Source organism: Sitophilus oryzae, unplaced genomic scaffold, assembly GCF_002938485.1.
Source record: "Sitophilus oryzae breed Bouriz unplaced genomic scaffold, Soryzae_2.0 scaffold_158_pilon_pilon, whole genome shotgun sequence".
Lineage (NCBI taxonomy): Eukaryota > Metazoa > Arthropoda > Insecta > Coleoptera > Curculionidae > Sitophilus > Sitophilus oryzae.
The window spans coordinates 308,510-324,871 of NW_022146269.1; the positions used below are offsets into that span (position 1 = coordinate 308,510).

The following is a 16,362-nucleotide window of genomic DNA, read 5'->3' on the forward strand; positions in this document are numbered from 1 at the left end:
CCATACTTTAAACTTATTCCATGCTTTCTCCTCCCTAATTCCAAATCCTTCCAAATACCAATCACGTTTTCTCAAATCTATGGCTCAAATCTAATAATCTATGGTATATATTTGACATTTCCTGCAGTTTATTTTCCTCAAATTTTCCTATTGATAATTTTCTTGTTGACAACCGGCTTGTTTTAAATTAAAGTGAAGTAAATAAATATTGCCTGTTTCAAAATACACTTTTGGAGAAAATAAAATGGCTCTACTACCATTAGAATCAAATCCTGATGTAAATTACAACATATACAGACATACTGCTTTACTTGGTATTTTAACTATTTTTTTTTTATTTTAGGTTATGAATAAGGTCAGAATTTCAGAAACTCTTTTCAAACAAATTGTAATTTATTCATTGGCATTATAGTAATTATTTGTAATTTTTTTATCGTAATTTGGTTTTATAATTTTCATACTTTTTTTCTTTTATAATGCTTATTCTTCACTTTAGTTTATTCATCTAATGGGTGTTCCGGAAAAATGGAATATTGTCGATGTATACGGCTTGGATGCTGATGCATTGGCATGGGTACCCAGACCTGTCTTGGCTTTGATATTACTGTTCCCATATAGTGACAAGGTAAAAACTATTAACTTAAGGACTATCCTAATCTAACTATAAATTTTAGTTTTTAGAATACGCCAAACAAGAAGCTGAGTTAATTAAAGAAAAAGGTCAAACTGTTAGTGATAAACTTCTCTATATGAAACAGTATGTGTCTAATGCTTGTGGTACCATAGCACTAATACATTGCATAGCTAATAATGCTGATAGGTAAATACATGTTTCATTACTTATAAATGGAAAAAAAATGATAACTTTTAATTTAGGCTACAATTAGCCGATGGGATGTTTAAGAAAATATTAGAAGATTCAATTAACTTAAATCCCGAAGAAAGAGGTGAGATGCTTTGCAAGGTTAATAGTAATTCAGAGGCCTACAAATTAATTGCAGCTCATCAAGAGCTCGCCATGGAGGGACAAACTGAAGTGTGTTGAAATCATAATCTTTTTGCTCATATATTTTCTGTACATATATATTTTCAAGGTAAATCCTGATGAGAAGGTCAACCATCATTTTGTAGCTTTTGTAGAAAAGGAGGGAAATTTGTACGAATTAGATGGTAGAAAAGAATTTCCAATAAACCATGGACCCACAAATGAAGATACTTTCTTAGAAGTGGGTTTAATTAACAAACCCCCTTAATTATTATAACTATTGTTTGTATTTTGTAGGATGCAGCTAAAGTTTGCAAACAGTTTATGGAGAGGGATCAAGAAGATATTAATTTTACTATTATGGCTTTAACACAGAGTGATTAAAACAAAATTAAATTGATTATATTGGAAGATTATCTCATTTTTATTAAAATTTAAGGGAATAATAATTATTGGCAGTATGCTATTAAACTTATTTAATGTATAATAAATGCTGTGCTTTTGTGTACCAGTATACATATAGATTATTCTTGCTGAATTAAAAAAGTTTTTACAGAATTTTTTTTTCCTGTATATTTTGTTTCTTAATTATTAACATTTATGTTGAAAAGTAACACCCACAATGACGCGCTGATGACAGTTTCAAAGTTTACAAATAAATTAGAAGACGAAATTAAACTCAAATTAGAACTCGAAATTTGAAATTACCAGCTGTTGTAATTACTTTTTGGATCTCCCCTGTAAACATATGAGCGAAGAGCGAACATGCCATCATGGCATAAGAACATTTTTGGATGCGCTTGTCGACTCTACCCTGACTCTACTTCCCTCTATATCTCTGCTCCAAGTATATCATATATAAAAGTTTCAAGAACTGCCATGATTTCCACTTGACAATTTGCCGAACTTTAAAAAAGAGGAAAATGACAAAATTGTCCTTGAAATGTCAAAAGTTAATTTTGTTTATTTTTGACTTTTCTCTCTCTGGAGCAATAGTTAACATTTTTTTATTCTTTTTAATTAAGAATTTCTGTTAAAAGAAAGGAAATGTGATTTTTCACGCGAAGTGACTTTCTTTTCATTTAGCCCGATGCAAATTAGATTTGGTTTGGTTTCACATTTCGCTAAATATATGCATTTCATTCATCTAGGAACACTTTAGTTTTCAATTCTGATAAATATGTCCAATTCCAGATTCTCTCAGGAAGAATCATTGCCTAAAACTGGAAGAGTCAATGAAGTCTGTCAGGTATGTACAGATTGATTTAAAATATTTCTTTGTTTAAAGAATTTAAATCTTTGTAACATGACTAATCTTGCATATGTGTACTTCAAGTGTTACTATAACTTTTATAGGAATGGATGCTTAGGGAAGATTCTGCATTAGCTTATCGTTTACAAAATGAAGAATTTACAGATCATTTGTCTGGAAATAGACTAAGAAATGCTTTAGTTAGGGAAGATTTTCCAAAAGCTAGGAATGAACAGTTAAGGGAACAAGAAATGGCAGAACAAGCTGCTGCTATTTATCAAAGAATGTTACAAGAACAAGAGGAAATTGATAAACAAGTTAGCAATGTGATTAGCATAAACATTACAAAGATAATAATGTTTATTTTTATTATTTAAGGTTGCTAAAGAATTGGCAGAAAGGTTGGAAAAAGAGGATAAAGTTAGAAAGAAGGTAATTGAATTGAAAGATCAAGATATTGCTAGACAATTATTAGAAAATGAAAGGCTAAAGGTAACTGCTATTAATTCTAATTTTGATTTATCAATTACATCCTTATTTTAGGTGGAAAAGCACCAACAAGTACCCCCTTCATATTTGCATTATTCGCCTCATAAACCAGTGTTGTATCCTAAAAGAGATATACCTCTGTATCCACCTCCAATAAATTATGAACCATCACCACAACATTACTCTAAAAGACAAGGACTAGCCATGCCCCTGCCCAATGAAAATGGTAATATTAGCTCAATAAGAAACTTGGATAGTCATCAAGGGATTGTTGTACAGGATGAAACTGGTTAATATATATTACATTACATTCTGGTCCTTTTATAACTTAATTTATTATTTGTTTTAGGTGTTACAGACAGTGCTGAAATGTATGTTGAACCATACAACAGTACGAAAATGTCAAATGATCAGCTAAATCGTATAGATGTTGTAACTGATGTACCAGATGATTTAGGAATACCTTTCGATGAATTAACTTTGAGGTATAATATTTTGAGGATGTAATTTTACAAGATTTATTGAATTTTATATATTTTTGTCATTTCCTACAGACAAATTCAAGAGAAGAAAGATGCTGAATTGGCAAGAAAGTTACAAGAAGAAGAGGGAAATGTGGAAGATACATTACTTAACAGAGATAGAATGTTAGCTATTGAAGCACAAGATAAAGAACTGGCCAAGTTATTACAAGAGAGGGAAAGGGCTAAAGCAAAACGTGCTAGGTATGATTTTTTTTAAATTTTAATTAATAATATTTTATTTTATATGCTCATTTTTATGATTGCATGGCATTTTTTCTATTCAATTTAATTAAACATACTGAAATATACATAAGTTGAAAGAAAACAGGAATAACACAATTTCCAAACAGAAATCTATTTAAAAACTACTTTAAATAAAGAAAATAGTATGTTTTAATTTTAATTAATATGAAAAACAAGGCATAATTTTTTAATATTGATCATATGGATTATTTGTATTTGTTCCTTACTCAATTTGTTAGAGTGCTATAAAAGATAATTAGTCCTTTTGCGGGTATAGTCTGTCCAGCAAAAGAATTGGTATAGGCTCGGTGCATTCTCCGCCGGTGCTGCCACCATCGGAAAATAGCGTAAACAACCAGTATATGCAAATACACGGATTTAAATAGCGAGCATACGAAAAATTTATTATATAATTATTCTAAAAGTGTTGGGAAGTATAATTTGTGAAAATTCTAAAAATAAAAAAGTAAATATTTTGATATCTTCAGAAGGGCTAAGGGTGTATTCCGTTGCTTACCTTGGTTATGATTTTATGTTCCGTTTCTATCGGTTTCCTGAAAGTTTTCTTATTAGGGAACACGGTTCCTGAAAAATTCGGTTATAACTGTCACCAAAGTAACCAGCGCGGGAAGACTGGTTTTTCTGGTTTTGTTTGTCAATCAATGTCATTTATGTGACAGAAATCAAGCAAATATTGGAAGTTCGAGTGAAATTCTCATTTAATTTCTAAAATTTGTAATAATATTTTGTATTTACATCCAAAAGCAATGGTGGTAGGTAGTAAAGGTAAATAAATTTCATTAACTAAATAAAATTACTTTTTAGGACCATTTAAACTTATCATGCAGCCATTATTTCTTAAAGTCAGGAACTTTTAAAGAAAACATGAAAAACAAGACAACAAGTAATCGTGAATGTTTTGTAAGCTGTAAAAATATAAATATTGATTAGATTTTAAGCAAATCTTCACTTGAGCTGTCTAACGAGTTTAATAGTTTATTAAAAAAGTACTTTTCAATATTAAACTCCATTGAAAAGAAGAAGCAAACGTAAAAGCAGAGAATAGGTACATTAAAAATGTATAAAAGATAAATTTTATAACAGAGGTATTGAAATTTAGAAAACGTCAACATTTGGCGTTTCCAGTATTTTACCAAACCGTTCCGTATCAAACCGATGTTTTTCAGGAACCGCTCTTTACCGTAGTTTACCGGTCTGGTTCGCCTGGTTTTGCAACGGAATACAGCCTAACTTGTATCATAATTTATTATTGAAGCTAATAAAACTTTTTAGATGAGTTCAACTATGGTTCAGCTAGCATAGTTTTATGCCTTGATTTTGCTAGCGAAAACATAACTGAAGATATTTCAGTTATAACGATTTTTTTTAAGGTATATAACTATAATTTTAGAAGATGTTCATAAAAAATTTAAGCACTACTTGATTAAAGTATACCATTAATATTCTTCTTCTTAAAGTGCCTATCCTCTTTGGATGTTGGCTATCACATTGGTCCATATTACTTTGTTCACTGCCATTCTGAACAAAGCTGTTGACGTCATTCCGGTCCATGTTCGTAGATTTCGCAGCCACGATATTCGTCTCCGTCCAGCTGATCTTCTATTTTCCCCTGCAGCATGAGTTGGAGTAGGCGGTATTTCTCGTTCCGCATGATTGTTAGCAGTGAACTGAAAGTTATTGATGTAGTTCTTGCTAATGATCAACGTTTGAGTCTTCTTGCAGTTCTTCATTGGAAACCTTCAGCGGTATCTGCCAACAGAACGGTATCATCTGCATATCTCAAATTGTTTATTATTTCTCCGTTTATTACCAGCCCATCCTCTGTGCCATCCAGTGCCTCTCTAAATAGATGTTCCGAGTACATATTGAATAGCAGAGGCGACAATATACAGCCCTGTCGCACTCCCCTCCTTACACTAAACTCTTGTGAAGTTTCGTTCTCGATTCGAACCACGGCCTTTTGTTGACGATAAAGTTTTGCTATTATCTCTGTATTCTCTATCGTCTATTCCTGATTCCTGTAAAATTGAGATGAGTTTGTCATGCTGGATTCTATCAAAGGCCTTTTCTAAGTCTGTGAAGCAAGCAAAGACATCTACATTGGCGTCGCGTGCTCGTTGGGTTAGGACTTGTATTGAAAACAGAGCCTCTCTGGTGCCCAGTCCCTTTCTGAAGCCGAACTGAGTTTCACTCATTAATATTGCAAATTGTAATTTATCCTATATACGGAAAGTTGAGTTATTGAATGTTATTGCACCCAACAACCATGTAATTACGCCCTTCTTTACACGTTAACATTTTTCGGCAATTTTATTAATACTTCGAGTTCTTTTTCACTTAATTTTTACTACCCGAAACAGCGTTACGTTACACAAACTTCGTAGCTGAGTGTTTTATAGTTTCAATAACTTCACTAGCAAAAAACTAAAATATTCAAATATTATGACAAAGCCACAATTTCAATATTATTTTAATGAGATTAACATGAACTGTAACCGGGACGGCGTGAAATACATAGTGAAAACTTCTGATTTCTGTCGTATACAGCGCTGCGGTCGGAATTTTTTGAAATTAACTGCAATGCACCAAGCTTATACCTCATAGTTTTTGAAATATGACAATTTTTAAACTAAATTTTCTATACATTTAAGGGTTTCACAAAAAAATCCTAATTCTTTATTTTTATTTAGAAGTATTTTTTGAAAATTATATATAATAATATTTATTAAAAACACTCCAAAAGTAATTATGATAAAATACGCTACATTGCATGGTATTGTCTGCAATAGTCTAGCCAAAATCTGAAATAGGAAGGCGTCTAAGATAAATTTATTTGGTTCTAGGGAAAGAGCTAAACAAAAAGCTCTTGCAAAAAAACAGCAGCAAGAGTCCGGACAAATACCAGATGGCGCCCATTTACAAGCTTCTGGACAAATTATGCCGGACGATTCATATGCATTTCCTGCAGATTTAGTTACGCAGCCTACGTCCAAAGTGCCGAAAAATATATCCGCTGTCCCAGATATCTACACTGTACCTAATCCAGACGAAGAGGATATAAGCTATAGTCTTCCCGCTGATGTGTTACTAGAGCGAAATCAAATAGCTAATGGACAAAATTACAGTCCCAAGAAACAATTTAACGGAGGAGGGAGTCTTAATAATACACCAGAGAAAAATATTGGAGGAGGAAATAGACCTACACATTTGGAATTAAGGTATTTATTCGATATTGGGCGTACTGAATTTATCGTTATAGCTGTTTTATATTTTAGATCTCCATTAAATCGTGCCAATAAACCGAGATATCCTGATCCGGAATCTTGCGACACTCTAAATACAAGTAGTGGAAGTCCTTCAGGTAAGGTTTTAATTATTTAAAATGAAATACCGGTATGATCGAAAAAACGGCGTCCAGTTGGCTTAGAAATAACGAACGATGATTTACATATAAAATGAAAGCGATTTTCATTTCATAGCCATCGCTGGCGCCGGTAAATCTTATTCGGTAATTATATTATTATTATTATGAGAACCGGGAAATCTTATTCGGTTGGATCATGTTCAGGAATTGCACCCTTATCAAGGTGGAACAGTTATGGTCTAGGGAGGAGTCCAGTTAGGCCGAAAAACCGATCTCGTTTTTCTTGAAAGGTTTCTAACAGGAATCACATATCGTGATTTAATTCTTGAGCCTGTCGTGTTACCATATGCCAATGATTTTGGGAGAAACTTCATTCTCATGCATGACAATGCACGGCCTCATACAGCCAGGGTGGTGAGTTTATCAATGCTCATCAATTAAACATCTTACCCTGGCCGGCACAATCTCCTGACCTCAACCCCATCGAGCACGTATGGGACGCGGTCCAAAGAAGAATTTTGAGAATGGGTATGCCTCGTGAAACTCGTAGGGATCTGGTTCGGGCCGTGCATGCAGCGTGGCAGGCTGTACCTCAAGAAGAGATCGACATCCTGATCAGGAGCATGGAGAGACAATGTAGGGCTGTAATGAACAGTAGAGGAGGCCATACCCTTTATTAAGTAAAAACGGTTTTATCTTTTTTTTTTAATTCACAGTTTAGAATAAAAAAAAATGTGTGTATTTTTCTGAGTTCAATAAAATCAAGGTAAATTTGAAAAATTCGGTAAATTTCGCATTTTTATTTCCAATACGTCCTGTAAACTATTTGTTTATTTTAATTTTATTATATCAGAAATGCAAATAATAAAATTACTGACGATGCCTGGATAAAATTGTAATATCCCTAGACTTTTCTGGTGTGTGTAATAGTAGAGTTACATTACATAATTATTGTTATGTATTTAATGGATCCTTATACTCATCATTCAATAACAACTCTTAACTAATTTCCTATAATAATTACAATACTACTTAAATATCACAGAATAATTTAGTGTCAAGCATTGATCAGTTCTGATTGACATCTTACAAAATAAGTCCCGTATACATATAACGTTTTACCTGTCAGTGTCAGTCTTGAACTGAATTAAGATGGAAGACCATCTAGAGTAGAGGTGGGCAAAGATTGAACGAGTCGGTCATTTGAACGGGTATTAAAAATGAATCGTGAGATTCGATTCACTGCTTAGAATACGGTTCGTTCAATCGAATCGTAACCAGCACGGATCCATAAAATTTTAACGAACGAGTTGTAAAAAAGAGTCATGAGAATTGAATCGAATCACAATGCGATCGTTCGTGTCTACGGCTCGTTCGTTCAAAGGGTCGCGTCGCGTCGTGAGAATTGATTCATTGCTTACAATACGGTTCGTTCAAATGAATCGTGGCCAGCATGGATCCATAAAATTTGAACGATAAGCTGTAACAAAAAGTCGTACGAATTGAATCGGAGCACAATGCGATCGTTCGTTTCTACGGCGCCGGCGCGGCGCGCGGCGGTGACATACGCAAAGAGAGAGACTGGCACCAATATTTAGACTTGAACAAACGCTCTAAACAAACATCATGGGCATAAAATGCAAACGATAAGAAAGTTATTTACAAGAAAAAAATTTATTTATACTGTACTTAGTACGGGAGTATCTGTAATGCATTTAATTTTCACGTTAATATTTTTGTTAAAATGATATTTACCAACTATAAACCATTAAATATCGGACTAAAAAACGAAATCGTGTTTTTATGCACCTCCAAATAAATATTGTTGGCCTCTGTTCAATATGATAAAAAAAAAACATCGCCAGCGATGGTTATGAAATGAAGATTGCTGTCATTTTAAAATTATGTGGGGAATATCATCATTTCCAAGCCAACTTGGCGCCATTTTTTTTCGATCATACGGTATTATAAACTATTTATTATATGATTATTAAATCGGAATTAAAATATGCTAAAAATATTAAATTGGTATTAAGAAGTCTTTAATAAATAGTATATAGTCTATAAAATGAATAACTTTGAATTTTGACCGTTATTTTTTACCAACATGGCAAATATAAAATACCTCTATCAAAAAAGTTACTAATATTCTTTAAATTGAGTGCCTGAACGAATCAGATAGATAACTCTTTTTACTTTCGTGAAAAAGAAAAGGAAAATAATAAAACAAGTGACAGTTCTTCCTTTTCTTGCAAAAATCAACACAAAATGTAATAATTGTCAAAAGTAAAATGACATCAGCTTTTGACATTTCTAATTATCAGACCAATGCCGTCTCTAATAGAACAGCCTCGGAGCGAAATTTATGACGTCACGCTAGTTAGATACTACGGATTAATAAATATGTTGTAGAATACATGGAAAACATAATTATTCCTCGTATTTTTGGTTTGTATTTTAAAAATGATATAGTTTACATGAAATATACGTAATATATACTTAATAAATACAATATATATACCTATTTATAGCAATAAATACTTTGACAAATAAACTATGAATAATACAAATGCAGCAAATGTTTTACAATATATTATAATGAATAGGTACATAAGATAATGGGTAAAATGTAAAATATATTATAAATTTTGGGGTTTGAAAATCGATCTAATTTAACAAAAAACATTCACTATCTACCTCGATATCTACTAATAGTGATGTATTATTATTTGCATTCACAAAATTCATATGTATATTTTGCAAGTATCAATGTTCGAAAAATTATATTTGCAAATAATACAATATCATAAAAAAAGGCGTCAGCGATGGCTATGAAATAAAGATCGCTGTCATTTTATATGTAAAATTATTCTAAAATTTTTGATTTTTTTGGGATTTAGGTTCGGGAAAACGCTGATTAAGTTTTCATTTGGTTTTTCATTATTTTTTTTGGTTTAAAAAAATGTTTCGGCTAACATTATAGCCTTTATCAGTGTTGTGTCATATGAAAAAAATAGTGTCGAATATAAATCCAAAGATTACATATAAAATATTCACAACCTAACCTAACACCACATAATGTTTACTGCAATTAATAAATTAATATAAACTTGTCAAAAAACGACCACATATTTTTTAAAATTATTATTCTTAACACTAAAACTATCTACATTGACTATGGAGTACGATTTCAGCCATAATCAATGCAACCAAAAATACGAGGAATAATTATGTTTTCCATGTATTCTACAACATATTTATTAATCCGTAGTATCTAACAAGCGTGACGTCATAAATCTCGCTCCGAGGCTGTTCTATTAGAGACGGCATTGCGTCAGCATCGCCGCAAGTTGCTAACCTAATAAAATTAACACTAGAAAAGCCCGCGGGAACTGTCAAATTCAAAGTTATTCGTTTCACAGACTATATATGAATTGGATTGATAATTTAATATTATTGGTAAAATAATTAAGCCAATTACGCCAGTGCCATAAAATGTTGAAAAACAAATGAAAGAACTGTATATTTCTTTTTCTGGTCCCTTAAATAATTATCCGACCAAATTATCGCCGGTAGTGCCAGTTACGATTCTTGTTTTTATGAAAGGTAAATTGTGCACGCGGTTCTTTGAAATGAGCGAATCGTAGGAGTCGATTCAGTATGAGAAATTCAATCGTCTGATTCGATTCAGTAAAAAAAATCGTAATGCCCATCACTAGTCTAGAGAATTGATACAATATTTTTTTTTCAACAAGAATTTATTTTTTTTAATCAATAACCAAATATAAATGTTACTTTGTTTTCTCTATTTTAATAAAACTTTTCTCAGTTTCTTTTTGATTCTAATCCCAGGATTTCAAAAAGGGATCCCGATCCCGAAAATTGGAAACCCTACCTGACACCCAGGATCGGGAACGTCAGCTGTTAAAAAACTGAGAAACTCATATCCATTCATACTTATGCTCTCTGCGTGAATAAACTAGAATATTCAAAAAGATTTCTTTAGTTTCGTCCAACGGTTGTCGAGGTGACCGTCATATTACACCATACCTTTTTTAGGAAATACATCACCTCTGCACTCAAACATAGCTATGGCTATAGATCCGACCTACTCGAGAAGAGGTGGAGGGTATAGACCGCCATCTAGCTACGACACAACTTCAAGTACGGTCACTACAAGCACTTCCAGCAGTAGCCCAGGTATACTACCGCCTCCTGACATAAGTGAACAAGATGATGAAAGGTAATACCACTATTTTTAAAACATTTAAAACACGTTTATCAAGAAAGACGGAAAGAAACAGAATGTTGTTATATGTTGACAGTAAACCTGAAGAATTATTCTTTGAATAAAAAGATATCCATGTTTTTAATATATCGATAAAAACGCAGAACATTCGTATAATGCGACCGAGTGGTGTCTCATTTGGTTGAAAAATGTACATGTAGTACCAAAATATAATTTTACTGGCAATGGCTGCGAAGAAGACTGCCTATGTCTGCCATTTTATCAGTCAACTGCCGTGGACTGATACCAACGACTGCCAAGAAAATGTACGTGTAATTCCAACAGTGAGACACCCCTCGAATACTATATACCAAATACAGGGTGTCCCACAATTAGTGCGACAAACTGAAAGGGGTCGTAGAGGGCATCAAAACAAGTCATTTGATTATAGGAACCCATGTCCGGAAATGTGCCGTTTCGGCAGGAGGTGGAGTGAAAAGTAAATTTCAAGTTGCATTATTTATTCAAAACATTTACAAAAACTGCTCAAAGTGCCGTCCATTCTGTTGAAGACACAAATGCACACGCCTGTTCATGGATGTACGAACCCTGGCATCCCCGGCGTGCAGTCCGTGTTGGTACCCTTAGTGCACGTCCAGTCAAGTTCCTTCCGCTCATTTTAATAATACCGGACATGGGTTCCTAAGTCAAATGACTTGTTTTGATGCCCTCTACAACTCCCTTCAGTTTGTCGCACTAATTGTGGGAAACCCTGCATATTATGAGAATATATTGCTAGTACCGCATTTACACAATGAGTGGAAAGTGAAGCCAAAGAAAAGAAATAGAAATATCAATCTTGCATAAGTCTATCCTTTTGGTTCAACAGGATTTTCGTGCGCACGCGCCAAATAAAACGATCTGATTCGTCTACTTCATCGCTGAACGCTGCCACGGCTGCACCTGACCGCGCACTATTCTTTATTATATTTTTTTTTCTCGTAATGGCATTGTTTCAACCTATTATTTTAGATATTCTTGAAATATATATATATATATATATATATATATATATATATATATATATATATATATATATATATATATATATATATATATATATATATATCTTGGCCGTTTCTTGTTTTTGTTATAAATATTTCAGAGATTAAATTTAAATCTATAATTAAAGGCGCGAACAGTAAGACGCTAACTTGATTTATGTAGTAGATAGAAACTCTGAAAGCTACTTCTATTGGTTAGTATAAATTAAATCAACTAATCGCGAAGCACTTTTCACGCTTGCGTAGTTCAAAGCTGTTGAACAAAAAGGACCGCGACCGACTTGTGCATTTTGTATAGCTCCATCTCAAAAATTTAGCTTCAATTTCTGTTCCTTTCTAGCATATATTCTTATAATTAAAGCGCAATTTTTCGGTATGCCTCTCTATTTATTATTTTTGTATCTCTTGCTCTAGAATGCGGTTTTTTATTTCAGTCTTGGCAGACGAATTATGTTATGTATTCATTATACAGGGTGTTTCAAAAAACATGTGCCATCTCTCGTAGGGAGATTCCTCACATAAAAATAAGATTTATTTTTCATATCAACATAGGTCCGATTCTGCTATCTTTTGTATCTATTATAATTTTCTCCCAAGTGCTTTTAGCGATTTGAATGAAATTTTCAGGATATAAGTTAATATAAGTGCAATATATTATAAAGCTAAAAAAGTGTCGACTGATTCTATACACCAACAATGATATACCAACCAACCAAACCAGGAACGTGCATATGGGTTATCACTGGAATAGTTTTCTAAAAAAGATATGTGCGCCACTGACTTTTAATCTTAGAAAAATCGTGTAGGCCGTTTAATGCCCATTAAAAGTTGCATAGTTTTTGAGAAATAAATTTGGATACATTTTTTCCAAAGCAGACCTACAAAAAATACAGGGAGTTCCAATATTTCGTGGACATAGAGCAACTATCTACGTATTTCTTAAATCAATAGAAGTTAATTGCATACAATTTACCATACAAAAGTGTTTCGTTTGTCCGTTAGAGAGCATCAATCGAAGGTAAACCCGAACATTAATTAATTTAAAATTTATTAGCCTGTTATGAAGCTTGTCAAATATCATTATTTGTAATACTAACATAAAATTTCATATTTTCGACAACTTGTTATTCGATCTACATAGCTTGATGAGACAAAAAATATTTTTTAGATGATTTAAATGGCGTTTTTTACAAAAAATGTAGTAACATTAGGACCATTTTACGGAAAAAAAATCGGTCGTTGGTGGGGTTGGAAAATATTTATACTAAAATTTATGTAGGGTTGGGGTAGTTTTCTCCCTACCTGTAGTTTTTCATTGATTTTTGTGAATGTCAAATATTAAAGCACTTAGACACCCCAAATCTCATTCAAATCGGAATAATGGTTCTTAAAATATCTTTAAAAATGTGTAATTTTTTGTATCTAACGAACAAACGAAGCACTTTTGTAGAGGTAAATTGTGTCCAATGAATTTATTTTGATTCCAAAAATGCGTAGTAGTTTTATGTCCACACCAAATTGAGATTTGTATTTTATTAGAAGGAGAATAATACAGGGTGAGTTTTCTACGATGTTCTCTATAATAGGTATCTCGGAAACAACTGGAGATGGAGAGTCATAATAAGAGAGTTAAATGGGGAAAGAATTGCATTTTTGTCGGGTCATAAATATGCGCCTTTCAGATTTTTGAAAATGTTCATGGCTTACTGGATATTTCGAAAAAAAAACAAATTTCGGCTATTTTAAAAATGGTCCCTAATAGGCACTATAGGAGAAGCAGTTTTTTAAAAAATATCAAAATAAGATTAACTGACCACTTACCCAAAACATATATTAATCCACATTTTTTAAAAAACTGCTTCTCCTATAGTGCCTGAAGAAGCGACAATAAAGTCGCGAAACGTCGCAAAAACATGTTTCCTTTCAAGCCTTCCCAAACACCCACGATTTTTTTATCTGCAAATATTGTAATATTTGAGGAGCGTTTCCACCCTCTTGGAATTTGAGATTTGAGAAACCCCTCCTTATCGAACCTCTACACCCCACAGTCAATCCATTTGCCAAAAATCAGCTTTAAACGTCAAGCAGTTTAAGCAGAACACAACATCACGACATTACTCAATGACCAGATTTTTTCGAAACACCCTGTATATATTTTTAAAAAATTTTAAAATATGTAAAAAAACAAAATAAAATATCCGTGTTTAAGCGTTTTTTCCGAAACTTGACCGTTTTTTAAATAAAAAATATTGTAATATTTGAGGGGTGGTTTCACCCTCTTGGAACTGGAATTTCGAAAAATCCCTTCTTATCGAACCTCTACACCCTAGAATCAACCTGTATGCCAAAATTGAGCTTTTTACGTTGAGTGGTTTGAGCAAGATCGTGATTAATCAGTATGTCAGTCACTTAAGGATTTTATATATTAGTATAGATTTCACCGGCTCGGCTTCACAGAATGCAGTTTGGAGTCGATATAGTTACTTTATAAATATATGTCTAATCTAATACTTTTTTTTTAGAATTTAGAATGAGTGGGAGGGGGGTTAATCACTTCGACCTTACAGATCCATTGTGTCCCCCTTTCTTGAATCATAACTCATCATACAGTCCCAGGGCTTTGACAAAAGCCAGTATCTGGGACGGTTTTATAGAGGGTAGTTCTCCATCTCCAAATCTAATACTTTAAAAAGTTCCATTAAAATTTTCTTCTAAAGTCAATAGGGGAGCCAATAAACGCCACTCTTAAAATTTACATGGGATTTCCTATATGATTCCTGAGCCATGCATAACCCGGTATGTAATTGAAGCATCTATGCGTTTAGCGTACAATAATTTAAAAACTTTGACCGCTATGTCTTATATCTGTTTTTTTTGTCGATGAATTTTACGTTTTTTGTAATAAAAAGTAACAGATTTAAAATAAAGTACAGCACTAAGTGCGGGTATGTGTGTATAGCATCAAAATTTTGAAATATAACTGAAGAATATTTTTATATTACAGTCCTGCTCCTCCATATATGCCTATACAAGGGCAAAGAAGAACAGCTTCATTAGAAAAAAAGAAAAAGAAATCTAAAGAAGGTGGTTGTAAGCAACAATAAAAATCTTGAAAATTATTTTGGTAGCTAAAACATTAGTAAATTTTATAATCATGACAAAAAGCTTTTATTTATTATTGCTAAATTGATAATTAATGATTTAGTAAGTTTTTTTATTATGTTAAAAAAGATATTATAGCATGACAGTATATTTCATATTATGTGTATTGTGTTCTTAAGTACTTATCTAACATTAATGTTGCATTTATTTCTTTAATTTTAAGTGTATAGTTCATCTATTTAAGCTTTATGTTATTTTTGACCACTAACAATTATTTTTAATTAACTTTGATATTAAAAAAAAACATATCAAATAATCTTTTGATTTATCTTTTTTTATTCTTTGTAAAGCATTAAATCAAAACTTAATCAATAAGTGATTATTATTTTTTTGTAATATCTTTATAGTCTAGTCTTTTTAATTTTATCTTAATCTATATCACGTCTTTTAGAATTTAAATATGTACCTTAAATTGAAGAAAATGTATATAATACTTTTCTCCAATGCAAAATTCATTTATAATTAATAATACCAAATAATATACTGCTCAATATGTTATTTATATTTACAAATATTTAATTATAAATATCTTAACTGGTGATATAATTTACTCAGTTATCAGGTGGTAGGTCTTTAAGTATATATTGATTTTTATATACATTTTTATTCTTTGTATTTTTTACAATAAACTTTTTTTAAATATTAGTCTATATTTTCATTCACAATTTTGACAATATCTACTTTACTTTTAATAATATGGACAGGAGGCAATACATTTTTATTGCATACACATTGAGTTCCAGAAATAAAGTCAAATGCTCCTATTCTACTATCACAATGGGGACAATTTAATCTACTTTTTGTCCAATTGACTTCTTCAATTTTCAACTTTATCCAGTCTGGTAAAAAGTCTTCATTTAAATATACAATATTCTCATTTATAATACAAGAATTGTTATCTTGCCCTAGTGGTATACCATGACCATTTAATATTCTTTTTTCCTTGAGCTTATCTTGAGTTACCAAAGTCCGACATTTACGGCACTTTATCTGATACATTTTAAACTGATATTGAATACTCTATCTAGCA

At 32.1% G+C, this 16,362-nt stretch overlaps 2 protein-coding genes across 5 annotated transcripts; both read left to right on the forward strand.

Annotated features, from left to right (window-relative positions):
- Positions 1–123: 123 nt before the first annotated feature.
- LOC115879857 (ubiquitin carboxyl-terminal hydrolase) lies at positions 124–1,543 on the forward strand. Its single transcript, XM_030896873.1, has 7 exons — positions 124–277; positions 344–355; positions 497–625; positions 675–820; positions 877–1,036; positions 1,095–1,226; positions 1,283–1,543. The coding sequence occupies exons 1-7, from the start codon at positions 245–247 to the stop codon at positions 1,367–1,369; spliced, it is 699 nt and encodes a 232-aa protein (XP_030752733.1). The 5' UTR covers positions 124–244; the 3' UTR covers positions 1,370–1,543.
- Positions 1,544–1,943: 400 nt separating this feature from the next.
- Positions 1,944–15,932, forward strand: LOC115879862. 4 transcript variants are annotated; one of them, XM_030896882.1, is made up of 10 exons: positions 1,944–2,234; positions 2,342–2,563; positions 2,616–2,669; positions 2,781–3,015; positions 3,076–3,211; positions 3,281–3,451; positions 6,358–6,732; positions 6,790–6,875; positions 10,938–11,121; positions 15,175–15,932. In XM_030896882.1, the coding sequence occupies exons 1-10, from the start codon at positions 2,166–2,168 to the stop codon at positions 15,272–15,274; spliced, it is 1,632 nt and encodes a 543-aa protein (XP_030752742.1). In that variant the 5' UTR covers positions 1,944–2,165; the 3' UTR covers positions 15,275–15,932. The 4 variants fall into 4 exon arrangements, with proteins under 4 accessions (XP_030752742.1, XP_030752740.1, XP_030752743.1 ...); XM_030896880.1 differs by having other exon boundaries at positions 2,616–2,729; positions 15,175–15,931; XM_030896883.1 differs by having other exon boundaries at positions 2,342–2,554; positions 15,175–15,931.
- Positions 15,933–16,362: the final 430 nt, after the last annotated feature.

Excerpts from the sequence above, each read along its gene's own strand:
- LOC115879857 (XM_030896873.1), top strand. The coding sequence starts at position 245 with ATGGCTCTACTACCATTAGAATCAAATCCTGAT. Across the intron at positions 626-674 it reads TGTTCCCATATAGTGACAAG|TTTTTAGAATACGCCAAACA; the intron begins GTAAAAACTATT and ends TATAAATTTTAG. Across the intron at positions 1,037-1,094 it reads CCATGGAGGGACAAACTGAA|GTAAATCCTGATGAGAAGGT; the intron begins GTGTGTTGAAAT and ends TATATTTTCAAG.
- LOC115879862 (XM_030896880.1), top strand. The coding sequence starts at position 2,166 with ATGTCCAATTCCAGATTCTCTCAGGAAGAATCATTGCCTAAAACTGGA. Across the intron at positions 2,564-2,615 it reads TTGATAAACAAGTTAGCAAT|GTTGCTAAAGAATTGGCAGA; the intron begins GTGATTAGCATA and ends TTATTATTTAAG. Across the intron at positions 2,730-2,780 it reads TAGAAAATGAAAGGCTAAAG|GTGGAAAAGCACCAACAAGT; the intron begins GTAACTGCTATT and ends TCCTTATTTTAG.